At 40.0% G+C, this 27,819-nt stretch overlaps 1 protein-coding gene across 1 annotated transcript; it reads right to left on the bottom strand.

The window, feature by feature from the left end:
- Positions 1-18,260: 18,260 nt before the first annotated feature.
- nts (neurotensin) lies at positions 18,261-25,774 on the bottom strand. Its single transcript, XM_015008630.2, has 4 exons — positions 25,699-25,774; positions 24,065-24,126; positions 20,253-20,462; positions 18,261-18,664 (listed from the first exon to the last, which is right to left on the bottom strand). Exons 1-4 carry the CDS (start codon positions 25,757-25,759, stop codon positions 18,521-18,523), a joined length of 477 nt encoding a protein of 158 aa, XP_014864116.2. The 5' UTR covers positions 25,760-25,774; the 3' UTR covers positions 18,261-18,520.
- Between the last annotated feature and the right edge of the window lie 2,045 nt (positions 25,775-27,819).

Below are 27,819 nucleotides of genomic sequence, written 5' to 3'. Positions count from 1 at the left end.
ATCATGTTGTTTTTTAACCCCTGGTATCTTTCTAGTGAATGTTGTCATCTCTGAAGTAAGGATGTACGTCTCTTATGTCCAGTTATTCAAATGTCTTCAATGTAGAATTATTAAACTGAGATCTGACCACTCTAAGTGTTCAAGATTTTGAATGCATTTTAGGATCTTGACAAAAATCCCAGAAAAACTTATTTCATTTAGCAACAAATCATAAGTTGTGACTAACAGTCACGAGGCTGTGGCGTTCAGCCGTAGTTTTGTAATGTGCTCATGTACAGCACAAGGGGGCGCCCAATTCCATGCAGGTAAGCAATAAGGGCCCAACTGATGGCTCTCGTGACCCCCTCAGGCCATGCTGCCTTGGGCAGAAAGCCATATTGCCAGTATCAAAACATACATCTGCACTCAGGACCAATGAAAACACAGTTCTGTATGGACAATGCTGCCCAGAGATGTGGGAGAAAGCTAGACTGCCCTGAAGAGAGAGCAGAAGAACAATGCTGTCACTCAGTTTATGGCTGAAGTGTCTTGGAAACTTTGAAGAATTTCAGCATCCTGTTGCACTTGAAACTTCACCACCTTTTTGAGCAAAACTCACAGGGATGAAACAGGTAAACACAAGCAGAGTATCGTTATCTACGCAGTTCACCGCCAAGTTCAGCCTCAGCCGTCCACCTGCGTCCCAACCATACATTAATGATGCTGCTGTGCAGAGAGAACATGGTGGACAGAAAAGACTAACAATGCAGACACACACACACACACACACACATATGTGTATATATATATATATATATATATATATATATATATATATATATATATATATATATATATATATATATATATATATATATATATATGGAGAGAGAGAGAGAGAGAATTATCAACTTCACTCATTTTTTTTTTAACAATAGATAATTATGATCTACAGGTAACATTTGCCTCAGATCGCTCTGAATGACCCAGCAGGACATAAATCCGATCAGACAAGAACATAATTTCAAACCAAATGGCTTCAGGTAATTAAACACACTGGACATCAATATCCAGCATAAAAAAAAAAAAAGAAGCGCATTTCCACGAGCTGAGTAGAGGAACAGTATGGATTGGTTTCATGCTTATTTATGCCTACTTTTGATAATGGAGAGCCTTCGCACAGAGCAGCTTCTGAGTCCTTGATGGTTTTGTTCCGGTCTTCCCTGCCTCCCTCCGCCTCCCGCCCTTCAAAGTCATCCAGAACCAAACGGAAAGTGGGCTACACGGAAACTCTGCTCCTCCCAAACCGTGACCAATCCGCACCATAGCGCGCGAGGACGAGTCAGGTGACAAAGAAAAAAGAGAAGAGGGGAAGAAAAACAACATCCCTTATAAGAGAAGCTGCCCATTGCACAGCAGGAAGGTACTGGCCAATCAATAGCCTGGGAATGGCAAAGAGCTGGCACTGCTCATGAGGGAAACCCCCATGATACCTTGCAGAAATCTGGAGTTCCTCATTTGCCTTTTTGATCCAACCTTCCTCGTCTCTTGCCGTCCGTCTCCGCAGAGGGACTCTAATCCTCACCCGTTTGCTCTCGGTCTCCCGAGGAACTGCTGGAAATCAGACGAACAATAAGCGTGGCCTGTTTGAGTTCTTCCAGAGACGGGAAGAAACCTCGTTTCTTCTGGTTCAAGCACAGCACGGCGTCAGCGTGGCATCAGAGTCTTTCAATGGCCTTTGATTGTGTCGATTATGTGCTGCTGTGTTGTTCGTGGAGCTTCTGGAACCCGGGCCAAGGCATGGAGCTAACGGCGGCGTTCTGAAGGGGGCTGAGAACAAGTCGGAGGAATTAAAAGTAGCAAAGCTGAAGGAAAAAATATGAAGGCCAGGTGAAATGAAGAGGGCGCAGAAGATGAATGACTCATAATAACCTGGCCAGCAACTTGTGATTGTGTGTCTGGCGATGATGGAGGGCGGCCCCTCAGAGATCAGTGGCTCTCGGTTTGATGAGACGCCAGTCGCTATGGGTGCCGAGAAGCCAGAGCCAGCCGGAGCCAGCGGGTAACGAACGGGCCCTCTGATGAGAAATGAAAGGGATGTGTTCTTAACCGCCAACACTGGGATGAAAATGGCTGAGGGTCAGGATGAAAGCCCACCAGGCGTTCAGTCATCATCATTTTGGCCAGATGGGAGGAAAGCAGTGGAGTACGGAGACATTTTCACAAGCGCAGAATGTCACACATGCCAGTCACACACAGGAATTCCCAAAAAAGTGTATATAGTTCTTTGTAAGTAGCCTTGGAAAAAGCATATCATAACTTCTTTTAAAGGGAAAGTAAAATCAACTATTTTGAGCTTTACATCGCGTTATAATGGTATTCTCTTATCAAAAGTGAATCTGAAGTGTTGCCCTGATTCTTTCATGCATGTTGGCGAAATCTGTTAATCTCCCATGGCAACCATTCAGGTGTACACAAAATGTCTGGTTTGACTTAGCTCCGCCTTTGAGGACGACGCTCCTCCTCGTGTTGCGTTTCCCCCTCACAGATCTACCGTCCCACACCACTCCCCCACTCAGCTCCTTCAGACTAGCCAGAAGCAATTAGCAAACACCTGGTGGAACTGAGTATCTGCTGACCTCATCACAGGAGGCACTTCTCAGTGAAACGCTGGTAAAAACATTGTTAAAGGGTTAATAGAGATGTTGTGATGAATTCCTGAAGGCAAAGATTCAGAAAGAGCAGGAGTTTTTAAAGAGACAGCGGGCCAATTTCAAGGTGTAAATTATGACGTGGAATTTCTTTGAAATCATAGATGATATTTATGGCATTTTTATAACAACTGAAGGTAGCACAGTGATTTGAATTAGGTATCAAGTAGAACTGAGTGCCTGAAAAATACATAATAAAAATACATAATCCCAAAATCTGATTGACCAGAACATGAAAGCTTGGGCAAATATTCTGATGTAGAGTGGTGGGATGCTGACAGGCGTCATTCAAACAAGAATTTTTATTCGTGTATTATTATTTCAGTTATGTTAAACAGGATTCGGTCACATTAACATGGAAAAAGTTTTGAAATGGTGGTGCCAGGAGCAGCTGCAGCAGTTTGGTATAAACAACGTCCAGATTCCTTTTAGTTCCTGGCATGTCATTGAACACGGCGCGCTCCTTCACCACATCCCTGCGGCATTCCCAGGATCCTCCTACAGAACCGGGATGAAAGGAATGGTGCTGCAAGCAAAGTTGAAGTCGTCTTTCGTCTCAAAGCGAAGAGCCCCTACAGCGAATCACTTTAATAGTTCCCAATTGCTCTTCTTCACAAAGGTAAGACCCCTTCACTCCCCCTACCCCCAGTCTCTGCCAACACCCTTCCCATCTGTCTCTCTCTGCTGCCAGCGAGCGGATCCCACCGGAGGGAGAGCAGCCGCCACCTTTCCTCCATCTTTTCTTCGCCAGTCCCCACCGCCTCCCAAAAAGCCCTCGCTTTCAGATTTGTAATGCTTTTATCCAACTGGGAGCAAGTGGAAGGGGTAATCAAAATAATTACCTAAGTCTCGTTTCGCCTCACCAGAGACTTGTCTGTTTCCATGTGAGCCTTCCACCAGACTGAAGCAGGTCTGCGTCTCGGGGACGTTTCGTGGAACATCACACAGGCAGCAGCTGTCAAAACACGGCACAAGCTGGAACAGAGCGCCGGCGTCTGCCAGCAGGTCTATCACTTGGATCCTTAGACAGAAGATGTGCAGCCACTTACCGAAACAAGGCATAAGCAATTTATTTATTTTAAAGAAGCTCCTGATGCACTTATTTTTAACACGTCAGGAGCTTCTCTAGCAATTTAACAGCCACAAACTTTTAAATTGGAAATTTAAAAACAAATATGTGTTTAAAGTGTGGCGTTCTTTTTTTCTCAACCAACCTAAGTACTCAATAGAATCCCTGCTTTTTGCATATTAGCTCAATTATGGTCAGATTGGACTGGCAACATTTGTAGCATTAACCATAAAATTGCTCAACTTGAAATTACAAAAATAAATTTACTTGATAGAAACATTACAATTTTGAAAAAGCTTACGTTTTTTGTTGAAAAGTTTTGCTTTTGGATGGTGGGTTTTTTGGGCCGTATCCAAATTTATTTATTTCATGTCACACACATCACATGATCAACAACCGGATGTTGCCGTTGGCGAAAGCCACAAAGAAGAAGACAAGAAGTAGTTGGAGGATGATGGTATGGCAAGTTTTTTTAAAGACTGTGAACACCTGTGATTTTAACTTCTATTCTTATTTAATGGAAACACAGCAATTACAAAGTTGTGTTTTTTCGATTTGTAATGAAAAGGCAGGTTGTGAGGAGCAGTTTTCAAGTTCTACCACAGATTCTCAGCTTGATTTATATCTGGACTTAGTGACTGTCATAGTGTCAGATATCGTTTTTTTATTCACTGTAAGATCACTTTAATTAGGATAAAACAAATGAAAAAATGCTATATCTATTTTGAGTGGGGTTTTTTTATGTTTGCCTTTTTTAAGACTTTATAATTAGTTGGTGCAGTGCGCCTCCAGGAAGCAATCATTTCTCAATAGCTCAGGACCCTCCGTATGAAGCAAAGCACTGGATTCAAAAGGCTAATAAAATCCCAGTTAAAACAAAAATAAATATAAGCAAATGATATGTTGCAAGAAAATGCAGCTGTCCAGCTCATTAAGATTCCTTTTTGACACACCTGGTATCAGGTAATGACCACCGCACCTGTGTTGCATTCAGGACTCCCGTTTGCTACGTGTCCTGCTCCGTATTCATATAACTGGAATCTCGACATAAAGCTGGAGCTTCGACTTGAATGAAACAAAACAAGCTCAACAGCAGACAGTCAGGTGTGCTTCCCAACAGAGCGGCTACATCAAACTCTCAGTTTCCAGCCCGAAAATGATGTAAAACCCGCCCAACTTCAAATAAACCAGTCCATATAGTCATGTGTGTTGTGACAATTCACAACATTTGTGGTTGTTGTTTATTACATTCTGACCAGAACCAGATCCATTTTGGACTACAGAAGACTTGACACATTGAAGTCAGTGAGACTTTAGTTTTTTTCCTGGTGATTCTTAGAAAGAGTCTAGAGATTGTGCATTTTATTAAACGTTTTCTGCTTTTCTGCCACACAGTGACAACTATTTCAAAAGACTTTTCCTCTGAAGCATTTCTAAAAACCTGCCAAATGTTGTGAAAAGCAGCCCAAATTTTAACAACTCGTCCAAAGCCAATTGGGCAGAAACCCGTCCAAACCGGGTGGCGCTGCTCCACCAACACAAACCATAGATATCTGTCTCCCACAGTGACTCTCGTAGTGTCAGGCACGTTGTCCAAAAACTGAAAAGGCCTTAATTAAAGATTAATGTCAGTGTTTCTCACATGCGGCGCTTAGATAACTCATCCCCCAGTGCGCCTTCCTGATAAAACCGCCCAGGCTGGACTCCAGATTTCTCTTTTTTTCTTTTTTTTCCTCTTCCTCCTTTCAGAACAAAAGCACCAAGGCGACGTGTTCAGCCGAAGGACGAGCAATAACAGCTTCAGCTGGTGTCTGCACACGGTGCCACCAGCGTGGGATGAGGCTGAAGAATAATCACGTTCAGGAAAAGTGACACAATCAGGCGGCAGAAGGCCCTTCGCTGCGGCTCCCCGTCCCATCGCCCCTAACTACAATTACTGATGCTTGTTCTCTCTCCGCTGCCTGTGTTGGGGCAGCGCCACTCCACGCAGCCATCGCTGTGTGTAAACGAGCCTTGTATTAGACGCATTCAGAGACGGAGACGAGTGGCGTGTATTTACAGGCGGAGGCATTCGGATGCCTACAAACACATGTTTCCAATTTCCACTAGCTGTAGATGAGTTCTGTCCACAGCACTGTTGTTGAGGGAGTTGTCTTTTTTTTTTTACCATCTACTAACAGATCCTTCCCTCCATCATGTCAAGGTTGTTTCTCCTGTGATAAGAAAGGCGTGTAGCATCTTGTTTGCAATGAATATCTACAGGCTTCTAACGAAGAACACTTTGATGGTCTGAAACCACTCTATGCTTCACTTTTTTTTTCTTACTGCTCCACTGTGGTCATTTCTAAATAACAACTCTTCACATAACAAAGCTGAACAAGCCCCTGAAACAGGAAATCCCAATGACATCCAGCAAGCTGCGAAATCCAGGGGATAATAAAAACATACAATGCGCTCTGATTATTTCCTTATTCACTCAAAGTCAGACTGAACAGAATTAACGTTAGTGTAGCCGTTAGTTCAGCTACAGTTTCTTTGAAAATGACTTATATTTCTTCAACTTTTTTGGGATGGGACTTTAATACCCATTAATGATTAGTTAATTACATAGATTTTAACACTAGTGCCGTTGTATTTACGTGTTTCCGGCACCCCCATAAATCGCTCCAGCGCCTGATGGCTGACTGATGATGAGCGCTGAATTATGAACATATCTCACGTAGCTATTTACATCAGTGGCTGCCATGATTTTTAATGGCGCACCGCGTGAACGAGCTTATTCACGTGTGATTTTCAACTTCATTTCTTGTTTAATGGAAACACAGCAATTGTGAAATTATTTTTTCGACATTAGCAGATATTGACAAAGATTTGATCACATTTGTAATGAAAACGCAGCTACTGTCTCTATTAAAGTTCTGCCCGCGGTCTTCCTCAGTCTTCATGATGCTGTTTTATTGCTATTTGTTTTGACAAACCTTTATGGGCTTCATACAGAAGTTAAATTTATAATTAATTCTGCACTAATTCGTGTCGATTCATCACATAAAATCCACCACCCAAAAAATGCATTAAAATGTGAAATAATGTGATGATTCCTGTGAGTTGGTGGTAAAAAATGAGCTTGCCCTCCATAATGGTGACTTAAAGCGTGTGTCAGATAATTATAATCCCAATCCTGGAACAGATTGCGTGTGCTTGGGCAGAGAATGACTGTCACAGTCTATAGAAGAACGCTGTGCTTGCTGTGGGAGTAACAAAGCTTGACAAGTTGCTTTGCCGTTTCGAAAGGAACAGACAAGGTGGCGTCAATGAGGTCCATCGTTTTCCTTTATGCCTTAGAGCACGTTATTGCTGTTTCAACATTGGCAATTACTGAACAAATAAAAGATAGGCTTTCTTTAATTAACTCAAGAGAAAGTACAAAGAGAAGTTATTGAAAGCTGTTCCTGATTGACAAAGCCATTGTTATTTGTATAGCTAAAGCTTGGTAACTATTCCAGCGGGGTGGAGGAGCCCCCCCCTCGGAGTTTTAAGGTGGCGGTACCAGCACCCCCCTTGCTGGCACCGCCACCTTAAAACTCCGATTCTACTTTTTCACTTTTGGTTCATGAAAATGTCCTTTAAAAACACAAAAAAAGTACAACATGGCCACAGTATTCTTTGGTACAATCTGACTCAACTGCAGTTACATTTCTTCTGCTTATCTACTTGTAAATTAGCTTTTTTATCACTGTGCTCTCACTTAGCATCAGTCATCCTTTCCAACAATCTGCGTGCAACACAAAGTCAAGCCAAGAAGTAAATGCACTCATTTGCTGTTCTAGATTTAGCAAAATGAACAATTATAGTGTTTACAAGGTTCTACAATCATTTAAATGAGTGAAACAGTTTCCACTGTGTACATCCTTTTAGCTACTGAAGGACTGAAGAGGGAAAGTTGGCAGCTGCCAGGCGCAGAGAAACAAAAGCACAGCATGTCTGACCACTTCTGTTGTGCTCTGGTCTGTTCAATGCCAGCAGAAAAGACAGATGTATTTTCACAAGTGGAGCATTACAGTGAACATTATAATGCTCCACTTGATATACATACATACATATGTACTGTATATAAAACTTTCTTAGAAAATGCTTTGTGTTTATTTCAAATGTAATGAACATGCAGACTGAAAAAAAGAACAGGAGGAAATATAGAGACAACGCTCTGGGAGTCTGCTTCTGCACCTGCAGAAACAGTGAAAGCATATGGATTTACCAACAACGTCACAGAAAAGTACAATTAACACAAGATATATTTAGTGCTGACAACCACAGCACAATATAGAGTACATCTGTTAACACCTGAGTAGCGGGACCCGAGGCAGACATGAGGGAGATCAGAACCACAGGCATTCAGAGGTCCCCCAGAGCACCAGAGCACTGAGAGGACCACCGCAGGGACAAATGGGCGCCCCCAAAGGAGCGCAGAGGAGAGCCCTGGGGGAACCACCCAGCAGATCCAGCCAAGGTCCCAGAGATCCAAGGCCCAAGGGCACACCATCCCCCAGCAGAGGCCTGACAGAGGCAGGGGCCCAAGGTGCCATCAACGCACTGGCAGGCGGTGGCATCATCCCCCGGAGGTAATGTGAAATTATGTGTCCACATAGCACCATGATACTTTAGTGATATGTATTTTTTATATATATAATTGTTGAAATTGTCAGTACAGATAATCTGTGAAAAGAATCAAACTCCTCCAACTTCTCCCTGTGCTAACTAGAAACAACCAATCAGAGCCAGGAGGCGGGTCTTACTGCTGTCTATCACAATCTAGTGTGGTCTTGTTCATCCCTCCCCTCGCTTTGCTAAGCTACAGCTAGCTAGAAGAGCCTGTTATGAATGCTGAGGCTAGTTAGTATGTCTACCGATTTGCTAAGAAAAGGTTCTTTCTGTAACAATAAGTTGTTTCTCCACCATATGCTCACTGAGTAAAGACCTTTGTTTACCCTGAACTCTCGTTTGATCTTCAGAGGTTTTGCTAAATTTCTCATCTGACATCTGAATGTTGTTGAGTGAAATCGGTTCGTCTGTGGTGTGCTGCTCCTGCACTTTGTATGACTAAACCTGTTGTACTTCAGATTTTGCATCGTCATGTGTGCGTTCTCTCCAGTGTAGAAATTCATCGGACAGTTTCAAAATCTTTCCGGTGGGAGCCAGACGCCTCTCCAACATGGAGCAGGTCCCTGGCAGAGATCTGCCGGTACCAGCCGGCTCTCACATCTGTTCAGCCGCCACCAAACACAGAGGAACACAGGAGACCCCCCCCCCCCCCCACTACAAAGCAATGTTTTCTCAAGTGAAAAGGAACAAGTTCACGACTTTGAAGTAAAACTAACAGCATGTCGTTGAACGCAGAGTATTAAACACAGCGAGAGGATGGAAAGAGAATTAGAGCTGATGTTAAAGAGAACCGTAACAGACATGATATCTCTGATCGCAAATTAAATTAACTTTGTGATTAGTTAAGACATTCATTGATAGTTTTTCTCTAGTCTAGGGGAGTTTTACTAAATGTGTTTCACTTTGTCATGTTCTGGTTCACATTAAAAAAAAAACAAAAAAAAACTGTTTCTACATATGCCAATAATCAAAGCCAAACAGCACTGCAGTGTGTTTAACAGGATCTGATGGAGGAGGCTGGTCGTCTTCGAGATCTTCTAACGTTGCTCTGATTTATGAGCGCAGACAGAGGCAGCTCATTTCTGTAATGACCAAAGTAATCTACCGAAACCTGTGCAAATTAGCTCAGGGTCACAAATGAGCTGACCTGTTGACACTGTAGATGAGTGGTAGTTAATTTACAAGTAACACAAGCACAGAAGAGACATGGTCTGCCTACACATAGCCTGTCACCATGTATGACTTAAGGCAAAAAAATTATGCAATGAAGCAACCAATACAAAAGTAGCATGTTAGAAGACTATTTGTTTCTTATTTTCATTGTAAAGTTAAAAAATAAATAAATAAAAGAGTTTGTGGTTTCTGCATTATCACCATGAAGAACACAGCTCCGCATTTCCATTACAAATGGAGCAACGGATGTAAACAGTTACATGAGATTATATTCCTAATTCAGCCATGTTGCTAGCGCTGATCATCTATCAGCCATCAGAGGAGACGTCGGCGTCTTATTGTGTTGTTGGAGTGACAAGCCCCGCCTACTGAGGGAACGCCTATGGATGCAGCATTTTGGGGAAATTGTCACCTGTGGCGTCGCTGCACCAGGAACCACTGACATGAGGTTGAGTGGCATCAGAGACTTCAGTATTGATCATCTATAGATGGTTTAATGAGGGACCTCCCACCTACTTTCATCTCCTCAGTCACTTCTCCTTTCAAACTGACAGCAAACATCTACAAACCTCCATGTTGTTCTGTTTCCGTCTCGCGTCTGACTGAGCTCAGACCATTATTCTCATCTTGCATCGACAGCCTCACCTGTGACGGTAAACGTCTTCGACGTGGCTTTCCCTTCACTGCCTTCGCTGTAATGCTGCCCATATGTGAGGCCTAATTACTTTCTGAGCCGCCCCCTCCTCCTCCCTCTGGTGCAACAAGGTCGCGCTGCTGACGCCACCTTCCCATTCACACCTTCAGGAGTCACACGAGGAGAGCTAATCTCATTCCTTCACAAGCCATTACCTTGATCAGACGGGCTTTTACACAATTTGCAACGCTGTCCAGATGAGAGAATGACTTTTCTTTAGCGGCAGTGAAACGCGCTCATCAGCATCCCACTGAGAAGCTTCAAACTGTCAGCCAACACGCACCAACTCCAAATTGGAGTTAAATTGAAGAGGCGTCCGGCTGGAGAAGGGCCAAGACAAGCGGGGCCCGGGCGAGGCGGCTGCGGCAGATGTCGATGAGGGTTTTTAATGGACTCGAATTAATTCGCATAGGGTGTAATTTGTCCCGTGGATGTGGGAGGCATTCTGAGGCCGAACTTTTTCAGGGTCAAGGGAGTCGTCGCGTTGATAGGCATCTGCTGGAGAGGCCGGCAGATTTGTAAAAACTGACAGATCTGATTGGACATTGGGGCAGTGATGGATTGCATTACGCCTATGCGAGGCTGGTTGTGAGGCCAGATCAGATCCCTCACATATGTTCGGCCGTTTCATCGCCTTCTCCACCAATTCATTACACATTTTTAAAGCTGCAGTATGTAACTCTGACAAAAACATTTTTTCGAAACCATGACAGTATCACGAGAGAGATAATCTGTGAAAAAAAAATAAAGCTCCTCTGCCTTCTCCCAGTGCTAACTAGAAACAACCAATCAGAGCCAGGAGACGGGTCTTAGTGCTGTCAATCATGAAGAGTTGTGCGCGCCGCCTGTTGTGAATTCCAAAGCTGGTTAGCACAGCCAACGATGATGGTGGATAAAGGGTTTTCCTGTAACGGTGAGTTGTTTCTCCAGCATTAGCACATTTAGCAGCGTGTACATGAAGTTGATTGACAGCGCTAACACCCGCCTCCTGGCTCATATCTTTAGACGACAGTAGTACCTCAGGGAAGAAGTGGAGGAGATTGATCTTTTCACAGACTATTTGTTTCATATTATCCTGTGATGACATTGTGATAACTCTAGCACATTTGTAAAAAAGAACATATATTGTTTTTTTAAATAAAATTTGCATCCCGCAGCTTCAAACATTCCAATCCACAATCTATGCCTTTATTAAAAGTCCATGCGCTGGATTTCGCAGTAGGTTTAGAGAATTAAAGTTTACTGTTGACACGTAGAATAGAATTTAAATATTTAGTGCATGAAGTTGTAGAAAATCATGTCACTAAAAAAAGAAAACAAATCTGTGGCCTGCCATTCTTTGTTTTTGAAGCAGATTACTTCTTAATACACCGAGATGCATCACATCTAAAGTGCCTCAGGAAGCTGGAAGAACTTTTTACAGCTGAGCTCTCTGTGGACGTCATCAGCTGCAAGGTTTCTTCCTCTTTATGTTACAGATCTTTTTCTCCTTCTTTGAGGTTTTCCTTCATGGATTTATAGCCTTGCAAGCATTACATCCTCAAGCTCGACTGTTCTTTTCGGAGCTTTAGCTCAGCAACTTGGCAGCAGTGGGCACCGCTAACTGAAATGACTAGTTGTGTTAACTCTAAAGCACTAATCATAAGCATTAGTCCTGCTAATGTTAAGAAGCTAACGCCAAAGCACTAAATTCAACCAGGTTGATACTCAAACAACACAAGCAGAAAATGAAGAGTCACTCAAAACTGTTAATATATATGAATTATTTTGCATATATTTGTTTAACACCCTGGTTGGTTGTTCATGTAAGTGCTATAGTTTTCTCCTTATTTCTTTGTTGTATACGAGCCATTTGCTGAATAAAGTTTTTGGGGAAAAAAACAACATAAGAGAGAAAATTAAACTTTGTGAACCCACTTCAAAATAAGAGCTTGAATATAAACATCTAATGAAGAATTCTTAACAGTCGATGACCAAAACATCAATCCAGACGTCAAATTTTATCCAACTAAGATTTTACAAAACAGGCAATGTGCTAAAAACAAAAACTTAGCACTGCTAAGCGGATTAGCAGGAGTGTGTCCACCACTATCAGGCAGTCTTGTCTTTGTTCTTGATGTGCTGTTCTTTAATGCAAAACGTTTTTTGTACATTTTGTTCAATAAAGATAAAAAGAAAAGTCATTTCTGTGGATAGAAAAATCAGCCGTTGAACTCAAACAGCTGCTTGAACTCTCCGTTACTAGGAGTCACCTTAAAGAAACTTTCCTACTTATCATTTTTTCTTCTTCTCTGCTGGCTTTCTCACACATAAACATGTCCCTGTTGTTAATCCCACCTACAAAGCGCAGATTAGTTCACCGTTTGTCTGGCTGTGACTCAGTGGCATGAGGGCCAGAATCCCTTTGTGCTTTCCATTGATATTTTCAGTCTTTCTCAGAAAAGAAATGAGATTGAGTTTTCTTCTTATGCGCACTCGAGCGCTGAACAGCTAGCAGATGCCTGGAGACGACGAGGTTTGTGGTTATTTAAAGCCACGCATGTTTGTTGCAAATGTCCTACTTAGATATTTCTCCAGGGCTCATCTATTGGTGAATAACATGTACAGTTCAGATGGAGTTCAGCAGCATCCAAACTTAGACCAGGTGGATCGCCTCTTCAGTCACTTCTAGTTTCAGTCTGACTTCAGGGGCATCAGATATTCTGGTTATCATGAGCATTATGGACCTTCTGATGCTGTAAATCTGTCATTTTATGCACCTTTTACAATTTAAAATCAGCTGTTGTTGTTTTAGTTTTTCTTATATCAAACAATAAGATTATTTAAATAAAAACTAACTTGATTTGTTCTACTTGAGAAACGTTTCATAAAAACCAGTCATTTTTGAAAGACTAACAGATTCTCTACGCTTTTCTGCCCTTTCTTTCATTTTGGGATGTGCTGCCACCTGCTGGTCATGACTCTACAAGCGCAAACATTTGAACTAATTGAATGACTGAGTGATTTTTCGTTCCAAAGAATTCATATTTACTTAAAATGGATTTAATTAAGGTCAAATAAACTGACTATATATCTAAACTTTTATTATTCTGAAGGCATTTGAGGAGCGAATGATGCAGATCAATGATTCCATGGAAACTGCTGGATTTTCATAGAAAGAAAACTTTTTTTTAAAACCAGTTTGAATTATAAACTGTCTGATAACTAGAATCAGTTGCAATGTGTGTATGATTATACTGGGTTGACTTTGTTTGTGAAGTGTGGTGAATTGGTGCTCTGTAAATAAACTGATCTGAACTGATTTTGTCTTTTACAAATAAAACTGAATCCCTGCACACAAAAGGAAATGTGAAAAAAATGTAAAGCAAATAGACAAGACACTCAGAAACTAAGACATAGAGATCAGTAAAAAAAAATTCATATGAAAATGTTTTTATCACAAGGGGAAATCACATCTTCTCAATATTTTTTATATGCAGACTTTTACAGTAACTTAGATCTCCAAAACTAAGTTCTTAGTTTGTGTTGAAATTGGAAAGATGACACAAAGAAATTCCAGCAGGTTTAAAGCTTGTAAGAATAACTTCTTATTACTTTCACTTTAAATATTTTAATCTATTGAAATGGCCCTAAATACCTGATAACTGCATGCCAATGAAATATGACACAATTATTACATTTTTAAAATATATTTTGTGAAAAGGTAAATAGTAATAGTAGTAAAAAGGGGGAGAAGAATTTTGTAGCCCTTTTTGTATGATTTCAATTGAAATTTTGGATATAAAACAGTGGGTTTATCATCATCATTATTATTATTAATACTAATTTTAATTAATGCTAACTCAAGTTTGTCTTCAAGTCAGTTTCAACCAGAAGATGCTGAAAGTCAAGAGCAGATTTGCAGCCACTGCAGCGCTATCACATGAAGTTACACAGACATTCAGATTCTCTGCTTGCATCTTTCATCATGTCACTATAAATCAGGCCACCAGACAAGTTAAGCAACAGCGCCATCCACTGCCCATGACAGGCACGTGCACAGCTGCATGAAATGGAATAAAAAGATTTTTTTCTGTATTTCCAGCATTTATTTTTAAAGCAGTTGTACCAGGCAGAAAGGGCAATGCTGAATGTATCTGTAGTATAATCACTACATAATGGAGAAAATTGTTTTGGGAATCTATTATAAGATTTTTATAGAGTTAACTGCAGGGTCTATAATTAGAATCAAAAACTATATATTGATTAAATAAGCAACATATTAAATTCAAAACTCCTTTTTGCTGTTAAAATTTAGGCACATGAGCTCAACAACTTCTATATTTGCTGTTTCTAATCTTTTATTTTGCTCATTATACCATCAAATTGGTGCAAAGTTCTATTCGACCCATTCAGATTCCAGGAGTGATTCAGGAGTTTTGAAAAAAATCCATCTTTAGACTGCAGATGCTAGCATGTGCTGCTGCTACATGTTTAGCATTCAGATGCTATTATAGGCTTGGATAGCTTCAGCATTAGGCTAACTGCTTTTAGCACAACGTGAACACAACAACAAACCTATTGAAGGAATAGATTGAAGGAAAACGATATTTCCTTCAATCGTTTTTTGAAGGAAATATTAACCGGCGGTGGGTTAAGAGAAGCATCTTCTTTGTACATCAGTGTTGTAATTCTAATTCTGCCTGTGTGTCAGAATTACAGGCGTACCTGAAACATATGAATACAAAAGTTCCTGCTGGAACTTTTTTTATGTAAAAAAAAATAAATAAATAAAATTGCAATAATTGTGTAAAAAAAAAAAAAAAAAAAAAAAAAAAAACACTAAAATTGTGTAATTAATTGACCAAAGTTAACATGTTAAAATCCCAGACCAAGAAAAAAATAAACATTTTGATGAATATTTTGAAGTCTAAAATTAACATGACATTGATGACCTTTGGTCTATGTATATAAATCTCTGACATTAACTGTGTGCTCATCAGATACTGTACATCATAAATTGTATGATTTGTTTTTCTATAGTGAGAGTGTTCTGGTGAAGCAAAGATGAGGCTGTTCGAAATGCTCCTGTGTGTGCGCGTATGCGTGTGTGTGCGTGTGTGTGTGTGTGTGTGCGTGTGTGTGTGTGTGTGTGTGTGTGTGTGTGTGTGTGTGTGTGTGTGTGTGTGTGTGTGTGTCTGCTTCCCTCTGGCTGACAGGATGAAGAACTGAGCCCTAAAGACTCTTTGATTTGGAGATGAAACTGACATTTATCAATGCCAAAACTCTCTGCTGTAAAAGTAAAGTTCTGCTCTAAGAGCTGAAGCCTGCTGCTCTCTTGAAGTCATCACAAAAAAAGAGCAGGAACAAAGCGTGCTCTCAATGTTAAAAGGAACCATGGCAAATACAGACTTCTTTCTTTTATTTGACCTCAGATGGATCACCTGTGACAACCAACTTAATTATGAGCCAGAAAGGAAAGACAAACTGAAGCACGATGTGTGATGCTAACGGGTGTCACAGCGATATTCAAGATAAGGGAACAAAGATGGCCTCCTTAGAGATAAAGTGTAAGTGAATAACTCAGGCAGGAGAAATCAAATTCAGAAAATAGAGGAAATGAAGCCTCCGCACAGCATGTGTACCCCAGGCAGATTAAGGAAAAGACTTGATGTCATCATATTATGCAAGGAGAAGCTTGGTTACTAAAGGGCAAAAATAGTCAAACCTGTGATAGCAGATCACAGACAAAGCAAGAAACCATCTGGCCGTACCTTGTACGAAGGTGATGAAAAGATACACGCATTGTAAAGATTTAAAGCCTGAGAGATGCCGAGTTTCATCCGACCAAGTGGAACTCGGAGAGCGGTTCAGAAGTTTGTCTTTCAACAGTCTGGGTGTTTTCCCACCTGACAGTCGGGTTGACTCGGTTCGTTGGAGGATTAAAATCACAGTTTCACATTGTGCTGTGTTTAATGAACCAAACTAATTGAAAACCCTGTTCACTCCCTCGCCTGTGGTGGCGCTGCACCAAGAGCCATTCAAGGAAATGACATGAAAACCTCTGAAGAAGACACTCAGCACAAAATCCTTCTTCATGAAATGGAAGGAAGTTACGTTGAGCAACGGGTGTAGGATTTCTCTTTGGCAGAAGAACTGAAGCCATTTTTCCATCTTGTGCTAGAATGGCGTGTTTGTTTTGGTCGTATTTACCCAGAATGCCCTGCACTGTAACACCACTTCCTGCATTTGGTGCGATCTCTGGTCCCCTTGGCATCCACATATGCATTCAAACTGCATCAGAGTTCACCTCAACCAAACCCAGACCGAGGTTTTTAAGTCGGCCAGAGGCAGCTGTTTTGATCCACATCAGAGTTCAGTTACCCATTCACACTTCCCCAAACGAACCAGACTTCAAGGAAAACGAACCAAGGTTCGATTAAGGTGGGCTGAACTGGGATGATGTGAATGAACCCTAAGTGCATACTTTTTGAATGTGAGAGCCTTAGTCCTCATTTCCATTTTCAGATGGTACAATCATCTCATTCAAATCTGTGCGCAGATTTCATGCCTCCTGCTTCAATACATATGCACCATATGCTAAGAGTTCCTCTTTTTTTCCAGCTCTTTTTTCTCTGCTTGCAGAGTTTCTTTTCATCCATCCATAATCTAGACCCACTTTATCCTTGTTACAGGGGAGGAGGTAGCACCCTGTGACAATGACAACAGTAACACTGTCATACTTTTGGCTGAAGCTGTCCTGATTGTCCTGGTGTTGCTCCTCATGCTCAAACTTCATCTTCTCTTGGGTAAAACAAAGAAAGCAGTGATGTCTCTGTTGACTGAAATTGATATCAGGCCAACAGAAACATCACTGCCTTCTGTCTTCTTAGAGAGTGTGACTTTAAAACCATAGTCCTCTCGAGGGCATGTGTGTTGTGCTGCTGAAGTTCACTCCAGAAAGACTCACAAACAGAGAAAACACGGCCGAGGGCAAAAGTTTTACACTCTGAGAACAGGAAGTTTGAGCGTGAGAAGCAGGATTCTAGCAGAGGCAGAAGATACTCTAAATGTTAGTTGCACTAACAGTAAGCTAAGGCGCTACACCAACAAGGTATTTAGCTAATGCTAAAACACTGACTTTAATTCAAATTATATCTGCCGTTGAAAGATAAATTAAATTTCTGCAATATAATTTACATATTCTGTAATCCCCCAAGATATTATTTTTATGTTTGTATCTTGTTCTTCTGTTCCTTTATGTTTCTTGTTTGTTCGTGGGGAAAAAAAGAGAGAGAATGAGGAGAGGAAATGGTCTTCACGCACTTCAAAACAAGAGTATGAATATGAACTTGAAGATCTTTTAACAGTCGATCATCAAAACTTCAAAGCAGATGTAGAATTTAATTCAGCTGAAAACGTATAACAAACAGACAAGTAAATAATCGCCTTAGATTCATGTGAGGGTTAGCTAAGTGTGCGAAATGTTTTCAAAGATTGGCAATTTTGCCAAATGAAGAAGTTAGCTTTGCTGCTAGCAGATTAGTGGACGTGCGCTACGCCACAGGCGAAAGCAGACAGCAACAAACGAAAAAGATAAAAGTCTGATTTTGGTCTGGACCTAGTGTGAATACACCGGTAGTTTAACTGAAGCATAATCATGTTTTAAAATACTGAACAAATTCCTACTGAAAATCTGTGGCAAGGCAAATTTCCATTCAAAGATACTCTCAATTCAATAAGACTTTGGCTATTTTGAAAAAGAAAAATGGGTGAAAACATCAAGTCTGTAGATGTGAAAAGCTGGTAAACAAACGTCAAAAGACTTGTAGAGATTATAAAACCAACAATGTGTTCGTCCATCTTTTGATACTCCTGTAGCCAGACGACTTGCATCGGATTCATACAAGAAGTCTGCAAACAAGACCGAGACAAATAAAGACACCGTGTTCGTGTTTGCTGTGGATCGCACTGAACAAGAGCACAAACATCCAGGTCAGGCTAGCTTTTTATTAGCAATCCTTCATTCGCTTTAAAAACATAGAACAATCTTTTACGTTGCAGTGAAGGAACAGATGAATGAATACGGATCCTCAGAGAAAACACAATGTGTACGATGCTTCAGTTGTTTTATTGTCAGCAGCAGCATAACGACAGGCCTCAGCGCTGGACGTACAATCGCAGGTTCTTACTGGAGAAAAAAACAAAAAAGGAACAAACTCTGCAGCCACACGCAGACAGAATGAGCGACGGCCGTCAGTAAACCGAGCTCCGCTTTAAGATGTAAGGCCTCCGCGACTTGGCGTTGTGGGCGGCTTGCCTCTTCAAGATGTACGGGGATTTTCGTTTCAGCGGCGCGTCGCCGTTCTCCTCTGAATATTCCACCGAGTCTCGGAGTAGCTGTGAGGAGCAGAGGAGGGGAGATGGGGGGAGAGGACATGGGTTTTGTTGCTCAGAGGCAGTGTAATGTGATGCTGAGCTGGCGCTCACTGTGATTAGAGGAGTGTACTTGCTCTGCACGTTCATGCATGGTGAAACAGGTGCTAATCTGCTGGAGCTATGTTAACATTTCAAGAATAAAAAAGAAGAAAAAAGAGGGAGGAAAACCTCTTTGAGAGGAGGATGATGGAGGATGTGGGAGAAGAGGAAGTGAAAAGTGTGTTTACAAGTGGGTACGGTTAGCTGTTTTCAAAAGTGTGTGTTTGTGTCTGAATGTGTGTCAGAAGGACAGTGTGTCGTTGTGTGTTCAGGGGATTTCATATCAGCTAAAACAGACTCTTATTGGATTAGCTGGGTTAGAGTTATTCTGTCAGTGATCGGGGGTTTTGGCTGTTAAAGCTGCACTGTAACTTTTTTTTTTTTTTTTTACAAAAAATGAAGGTTTTTTTGCATATTTGTTAAAACGATCACAATGTTGTGATAGTGTAATATTAGACACATAATCTGTGAAAAGGTCGATCTCAAAATATAATCAATCAGAGACAGGAGGAGGGACTTAGCTCTGTCAATCAAGCTCATGTACTAGCAGCTCATCGTGCTAACATGAAACAACTCATCGTTTCAGGATCCTGTTTATCCGCCTTGCTAAGTAGCCTAGCATTCATGACAGGCTAGCTGCATCATAGCAGAGAGCAAGGGGGATGGTGATTGACAGCGCTAAGACCCGCCTCCTGGCTATGATTGGTTGTTTCTAGTTCGCTCTGGGACCAATGGGAGAAGGAAAAAAAGTTTGGTATGAGACAGATTATCTGTTTCATATCATATTGTCACAATATAGTGACAGTATCAACAAAGAAATATTGTTCATAAAAGTTAATGTACTATATGAACTTGTTGCTTCACACTGCAATTTTAACTTGACTGTGAGAGACTAATTTGGTTATTTGAAAATATTTCAACTCCTGAAAAACATAGGATTTTCAAAATTATAAAAACTCTAGACTTTTGTCAATTTCCACAGGTTTTTTTTTAAAGAATTTTTTTTATATTAATATAAACATTTTTTGAGGGTTTACAAGCAATTTTTTTTTACTTTTCAAACTCAGAAATGTCCATGTTTTTCTGTTTTTTTTTTTCTTTTGTAGAAAGTTTGAGATTTTTTGGCAGAAATGTACTGCTTTTTAATTTTCTATCCTCAATGGTCTTTTAAGCCATCGTATGCCATGGGCTCTTTACTGTATATAACAATAGAATAAAAACCACCAGAATTTTTGCTTGTGGTCTGCAGTTCAGCGGCCCCCATCTGGCACCCCCCCTCTATAACCTGATGTAGACACGTCCCTGCACAGCTGCCAAAATGGAGAACCGTCCAAATGCAGAACAATCCAGAAGGAAAACAAGGTAGGTCACCTAGAGTTTTACATTGAAATACACTCAAACGACTAAGATGTTGAATTTGCGCAGATGTGTCGGTGTTGAGATGTGTGTGTGTGTGTGTGTGCGTGTGTGTGTGCGTGTGTGTGTGTGTGTGTGTGTGTGTGCCTCTCACCCTCTCCTCCCGGCTCTGCAGCGCTCTGCAGATGTGTTGGAGGCTGTAAAGCTCTTCCAGCAGCGGGAGGCTCCCTTCCCTCAGCTCGGAAGCCTCTGCCTCTTCCTCCTGCTCGCCGCTCCACGCCTCCTGCCGCAGGCCGCCCATCAGCCGGCACAGGTTGGTCAACGATACGTGCCAGTAGGGGGCAGTCTGCCTGTTGTGTTTCATCTGTAACAGAAAGAGAAGAACGGGGGCGGTCGGCTGGAACCGGGACCGGGCTCTTAATTGAATTGTGGATACGATGGAAAGGGATTCACTTTCAAAAGCTGAGAGCAAATTAGATCCGGGTTTGGCGCGTAGGATGTCCGCGTTGAAGTTGAAACAGTCAGACAAAATAAAAGAAACTTTGAGTAATAAGAAGTTTTACAAATCAGATTCAGGTAAAAATAGAATCAGCCTAATGCAGAGTAATCCAATGTTCTTGTTAGAATTTCCGTCATGCTGCCTCTTGTTACCCTTACCCTCTATGTCCAGAGAACACCGACAAATGCACAAACTGGCTTAAAGTAAACAAAATAGACACTTTTGGTGGTAAGTATCTTAAACTCTTTCAAACTCATCCCACCTCATGTCTGATGTATTTTAAAGATCCTAGCTGAAACCTGGTGAGCAGTGCAAGCAATTAAAGGTGCAAAATGAGATGAAGTTCTCTGAGAATTGCTATGAAAGGACGTTAGGAAGATATTAAAGACTCAATGTCGTTGAATTTTTAATCAAGCACAATAAGCACAGTAAGTTTAATGTTGTGATAGCTAAATTCTAACAATATATTGTGTCAGTTGTGATTCACATTTGACATGTGCAACAGAATTAGACTTGCTAGCAAGCCTTAACCATAAAGCAGTTCTTACTTTTTATTTTGATGTAACAGAGAAAGATAAACCAAGTAATTTTATGACGTACTATTAATAAATTATTGAAAAATAGTAGTAGTAAAGAACCAAAGTAGTGAAGAACAAACTAGTAGAACATGCTAGTAGCAACTATGCTAATTGTAAAGCCAAACATGCTAACAACCTGAGTTTCTCTTAACCAAAGTTCTATAATTCTGGTTTATTTAAAACGATATATACACTATAAAGGCCACAGATAGCAGTACACATTTATAATATTGTTTATTTGTTTATCATGATAAGAATTTGGATTTATTGTAATGATGATTTTGCTTTAGTCCAAAAAGTGATGACCTTACTTAACACGTTAACTTTCTCCTCTGTTTCATGAGAGCTTCAATAAATAACAATAAATTCGCAAATATGACTTAATGCAGTTACTATTTTTAATTTAGTAAATCCCACATCTTTAAATGGTGTCTTTAAGAAACCAATTGAAAAATAGGAATGCTTTTTATTATCAGTATTTGTGTTTATTGGGCGTTGATCGCTGTGCCATGCAGTCATAACTAAAAAAAAACACACAAAAAACGCAAAAGACACTTATCGTTATCACGATAGTACCACGAAATATCGTGATAACATTTTAAGTCAGATGTAAAAGTTTGACTTAAGTTTTTAATTATTACCATTTTAGTAACATCACAAACTGTTATCCTTAGATTTGGATGTAGCTTTGCAGGTTGTAAATTAATATGTAGGTAAATAACATCCAGATTGAGAAATGTTAAATGCATGCTAACATCTCGACCATTAACCACTGTGCAGATGATTTGTATAACTAAAAAAAGTTCTATTAGTTTAATTTTGTTTTATTGGTAGGACGTTAATTTGTTACATTGGGATTTTTCTGTTTGCTTAGTAGAAGATAAAGAGCTCTCAAAGAAACAAAGAGCTGCCGACATTTGGAAATCAATCAAAGACTTACACAGCTCCAGGTTAGTTAAATGTACAGACACACGCATGGCCCTGTGAGGCCATGTGTGTGTTAAGACATTTTCTTTATTTCTTTATTTCTTTCTTTTTGAAGAGCAGCAACAACAAAAATCGTTATCATTTCAACAATAGAAACCTACAAAAGATGAACCGAGGTCAATGGAAGACAAATCAGTCTAAGGTAAGCGCATTCTGTATTACAGTGACACATTCTGATAAGAGACTGCCTCTTGTATCTCATCAGCGGGTTATTCAGTCTGAATGATCACCAATATCGTTCAAATGGAGAGTGACAGCATCCTCTCTTTACGCTGGTTCTCCTTCCAGTTTCTTGAACGCTCTATCAGTCATCCGACAACTTAGAATCACGATCACCCCTGAGCGCGCGCCGAGCATCGGCTGCAATGAATCACACGGCTGATTTGTCACCGTCACGTCTCCGTGCGAGCGGCCCGGTTGTTTATCAGGCAGAGAAAAGGAGCAGGATGTGATGTCGTTAGGAAGCTGTCAGCTCCATCTGAATCCCATTAGCCAGTCTCTGCGTCTTTACACTTCCTCTCTTAAAGAGTTATTCTCTCATTGACTGGGTGTGATCATTACAGGTGGGCGAATCAATCCAACGTATTGGTAATTTCGATACCAAGCTGATATCAGCATCGGATCGTTATTAAAGTGATACGATCGATGCTTCAGTTTCAGATTCTCTCTTGAAATGCTACTTTCTTTTCGTATTGTGGCTTCTCAGTGCTACTTCAAAAGAAATTTTGTTTTGATTATCTCTCAAAACATCCTTTTTTTTACTTTATTTAGGAGAAAATGTGCACAAAATTGTTTGGTATTTCAATCATTTATCGTGTTAATATGCTATGACATTATTTTGTAGACATCTATGAACTTTGTCCAAATTCTGCCTGCCCTAGGTTTAAATGAAATAATTCAAAACAAAAATCGGAAAAACACCTAGAATTCAAAAATTTGATGATATATTAAACTTAAATAATAAAAAATATCATCAGAATCGGATGGATACTAGTCGAATCGATACTAGTGTGTTAAGATTGATGCGTTAAGTTCAGATTCCCTCTTGAAATTTTATTTCAGTATTGTAAGTTTCCCAACTCTATGGGAATAAAATTTTGTTTTGATTTTTGCATTTTATTTAGGAAAAAAATTTTTTTTGTTTTTCTATTGATTCTGTTTGTCATGTTAATATGTTATTTAATTATTTTGTAGACACTTATAGACTTTGTGCAAATTCTGTCCTGGCTTGTTCCGAAATAATTCAAGCACAAAGCATCAGCAGTTTGATTATTTATTAAACTTAAGCAAAAAATAATGGTATCAGTTTTGGTATTGATACTATCATGTAAGATCGATACTTAAATTTTATTTTTATTTTAGTAAACACCTATAAACTTGAAATTATCAAGTTGAAATTATCTCTCAGGCTTCAATTAAATAATTTAAAGGAAAAAACTCAAAAACGCCTATCGGTCTGAAGTTTGACGATATATCAAGTTGAAATAATAAATGTATCAGTATCAGTATTGGTGATACTGAGAGTGTATTTACCAAAATATGCAGTATCACACACCTTTAATGATCAAGATAATGTGATAAAAGTCCAAAAGCAACAAGTGATTCATTTTTCACCTTTTCCTCTCTTTCTCAAACAGTGGATTTTCTGACTGTGTAGACGAAAACATTTTTACTCCACAGGACACCAGGAGCCGTCCGTGCTCTCTTTAGATTGATTATTTTCCACCCACTCAGCCTGAACACAGGTAGGTGGGGTGGGGGTTTCCACTGCAGGTTTTTATGAGAGGACACCTGGTCAGCCGGTGCGGGTGAAGGTGGGAGGTCACTAAAAACACCCGGCACTTTTGGAGACCAGCTCTCTGATCCTGCAGGGGTAAAAAAATAAAAATAAAGAGAACGTACCTTAGAGGTGAAGAGGTTGGTGAGGAGCTCCTCAGCGAGCGCTCGCTGCTCCTGCTCTACATCTGACAGAGAAACAGGATCAGAAAACCATCCAGCCAGCAGGGGAGAGTGTTACAAGACAGGATTGTTTTCAATAATGAGAGTTTTTTCCTCATTGAGGAAGTTAATGTATCTTGACAACAGTTTAACAAGGCTGAAGGCGACATCGGTGATCCAGCAGGTGATTCAGTTTATATCAGTTTCATGTCCAACTGCTTCATCAGGGCCGATACATAAAATATTTAGGAAAAAGCTAATTTATAAATGTCTAGGTTAAAGCCAAATATTCAGATTACACTACAAAACTGGATTTTGAAGCATTAGCAACATTACTCACTAGAATTGTCTCAATTCAGGATATTAGTCCTTAAATTTAATGTTAAATAATGTTCAAACTGCTTCATTTTGGTAGCAAATCTTACAGAAACATGTTGATGAGAAGTGAGCTGGTATTCTCAAGAGTTTGGTAGTAAGTTGTGTCCAGATTTAGCTGGTTGGGTAGCAACATTTAGGATTTAGCCAGCTGATATATTGGCTCACAAAAGTATTCATACTCTTTTGAACTTTTCCATATTTTGTCACATTAAGACCACAAACACAAATATGTTTCATTGGAATTTAATGTGAAAAATCAACACGAAGTGGTTAACAATTTGAAGTAGAAAGAAAATTATGCATGATTCAAATTTTTTTATTTCATAACCCCATGAAAATTTTGCCTCTAAAAAGTATAAGTAATAAGAGAAAAGGTTTGAATCTCTGCTAAATTTAAGTATTTATCAATATTTCACAGATGTTTCATGCCTAATCACAAAGTAATTACAATTTAATTGTATTTTTTATAAACAAAGTGACTTTTTTATAATTTATAAGTCATCACTCTGCTCCCATTGGGACCAAGCAAAAACCTATTTGTGCATAATAATGACAGAAGCTGAGAAACTATTAATCTGCTTAAACTTCCATCCATCCATCCATTTTCTGTCACCCTTGTCCCTCAGTGGGGTCGGGAGCTGCTTAAACTTTTAGATCTTAAATATTTATTTTGGATGTTGAAATAAGAAATTTTAAATATTATGCTTTTGAGTTCTTTCATTTGATTAATAAGTAATAAAAGGGGAAATCTTACCTATTGCTGTCAATGTAACATAATAGAAGCGTAAATGATTTATGTAAAGTCATCTTTGAGATTAATTTCACAAATCTTATAATTAAGTTTTTTTTAATTTATTGGTTACAGTTTATTTTATCAGTGTGGATTTATCTAATTTTCCACACACAAATTTCAAAGGAAAACTGAACTGCAGACATTTGAAATGTTTAATTGAGATTTAACTTAAATAACTGAATTCTTTTCCAAATAGCCAATTCTTAAAAACTTGTCAAATTAATTCAACTTTTCAGCAAACAACATTCAAAATAGACACGATTCATCTTGAAAAGCGTCTGCTGTTGCATAAACTTTCTGAAACCGTGCACCTGTTGAACGCTCTGAATCACGTGAACCCGGGGAGAAAACATCTATTTTGTTACTTTTTGGTCCAGCAGATGAAACGACGGAGAACGGGACCCGCTGAGCGATGCCTGCTGCTTACCTGTGCAGAGCGCGCCGCATGGAAAACAGAGGAGGAGCACACAAGCCAACTGCGCCTGCATCTTGACGACAAAATGAGAAGAGGTGTGAAACAAAAGGGGAGCTTCTGCAGTGAGGAGTTCACCTGAGGACGAGCTTAGTCCATAAGGTTAAGGGTCAGAGCGCGACTGAAGAGGCTGGAGATGAATTTATGGAGACGATGCTGCCGCTTCTTTTTTTCCCCCCTTCTTTTTTCCTCCTCAAGGTCTGAGATGGTTGTCAGAGCTTCCTGGTTGGATGTGAAGTGCGGTGGGCTCCATTCCCTCCGTATATAAGAGCCCGCGTGATGTCAGAGCGTGGGTCTCTTCCTCCCTCCCCTTGCCCCTCCAGATCGTCTCCCTCCATCCACGTTGCTGTGTCTCGCCGGTCGTCACTCTGGCATCACGGGGCAGAAAGGTTTTTTGCGTCACTGCTCTGGAGATTTTTGGTTTTTTACATCTTCAGTGGAAGAGGTTAGCTGTACGTTGGTCTCTGAGTGGTGGAGGGTGACGCACAGATCACCGTTTCTGTCACCGTTTGGAAAAAAAAAAACACAAAATAAAACACAAAGCATTGTTCTCTGTTAATTACCGGACGAGTTTGAAACAAGTTGAACAGGCAGCTCTGGGCCGGTGTCTGAGTAACGCTTCACTCATCACTCAGGGATTCATGTAATAATTCAGCTAGCTTGTTAAAAAAGTTCAGACTTTTTTCCAATTACGACATTTTCTCTATAAATGTGTAAAAACTTACACCATCCTTAGTATTTAATGATAATAGATTAGGGGTGCACCAAGAATCGGCTGGCAGATTTATCAACTTCTATTTTCTTAATTTTGGGGGATCTGTGATCAGCTGATAGTTGCTTGTGAAGCCAATCTTTTCTACCTCGACAAAGGTCTAAAAATCAGCCACTGGCTCCTGATGCTCTGCAGTGAGAGGCCTGTTAGCCCCGCCCACCAGCTCATGTCTGCACAACCCACTGTTGGCAACTTAGCAACTTTCTTCCTTTATTTGTCGAGATATCACACAAACTCCCCCCACAAACGGTATCGGACAAAATTGGAACTGGCAGGTCAGGCTTTTTATAGATAGGTGATCGGTCAGAAAACTGCAATCGGTGCAGCCTGTCACAATAAACAATAAATCAATTAATGGCATGATCAATTAAAACGAGTTAGATCATTTCCATTTGGATGATTGTTTTTCTTGTAGCTCTCTCTCTTTTACCAAAGACTGTACAACAAACAGTCTGGTGCAAAATTCTTTCACTCAAATTTTAGTGTTAATTTTATTTGTTTTGTTTGCTTATTTTGAATATTTAAAATGCCTGCCACCTCCAGTGTTAAATGTTCGTTAGAATTTAAAGTTTCTTGATCTTTAAGAGTGTGTAATTGCATTATTATTATTATTATTACCATTATTATTATGTCATTATCATTATATTACTTGAAAATGATCTCAAAGCAACATTATTATCGTTTATCGCAATAAGTTCTGGGACAATAGATTTATCATCCAGCAAAATATGTTTTTGTGACAGGCCTGGTTGTGTTACAGCAGCTCTGTAGCAGCAGATGGCTTTGTGTTTTATTGCTCTGGAGCCTTTGGGGGGTGTGTTGACACACTGCTGCTGCTGCTGCTGCTAATCGATCTGGGCACTAAAGGGCTTCCCTAGTCATTTACACATCATAATTCTGTGGTTTAAAGATTACTCATAATTGTAAAACACTCAAGACGGTTCCCTAGTACGAAGAAAATAGCAAACAGGAACCAGAATACATAAATAGCATCTTAGTCTATGTTCACACATCAGGTAAATGAGACCCAAACCTGCTGGTTTTGCTCCTTTGACCAGTCTGGACGGCCAAATTCTGATCTTTTCAGATCAAAAAAATCTGATTTGCGTCAGTTCCATATATGGTACATCAAATACATATTTGATTGTCTTCAAACCTTTGCGTCATTTATGAGAAAGAAACTTTATAATTTTGCACCAAGCATGGTAAATCAGGATGTAAACAATGGCTGAAAATTCTAATTATGAACTTATGAAAGAAATCTGCATCACATCACAATCCCACCACTCTTAGCTCCGCCTACC

The sequence above is a fragment of the Poecilia mexicana genome, unplaced genomic scaffold (assembly GCF_051168715.1).
Source record: "Poecilia mexicana isolate PSO_F unplaced genomic scaffold, ASM5116871v1 scaffold_6, whole genome shotgun sequence".
Classification (NCBI taxonomy): domain Eukaryota; kingdom Metazoa; phylum Chordata; class Actinopteri; order Cyprinodontiformes; family Poeciliidae; genus Poecilia; species Poecilia mexicana.
Note: the sequence above shows the minus strand (reverse complement) of the source record. Positions and strands in the feature narration are given on the sequence as shown.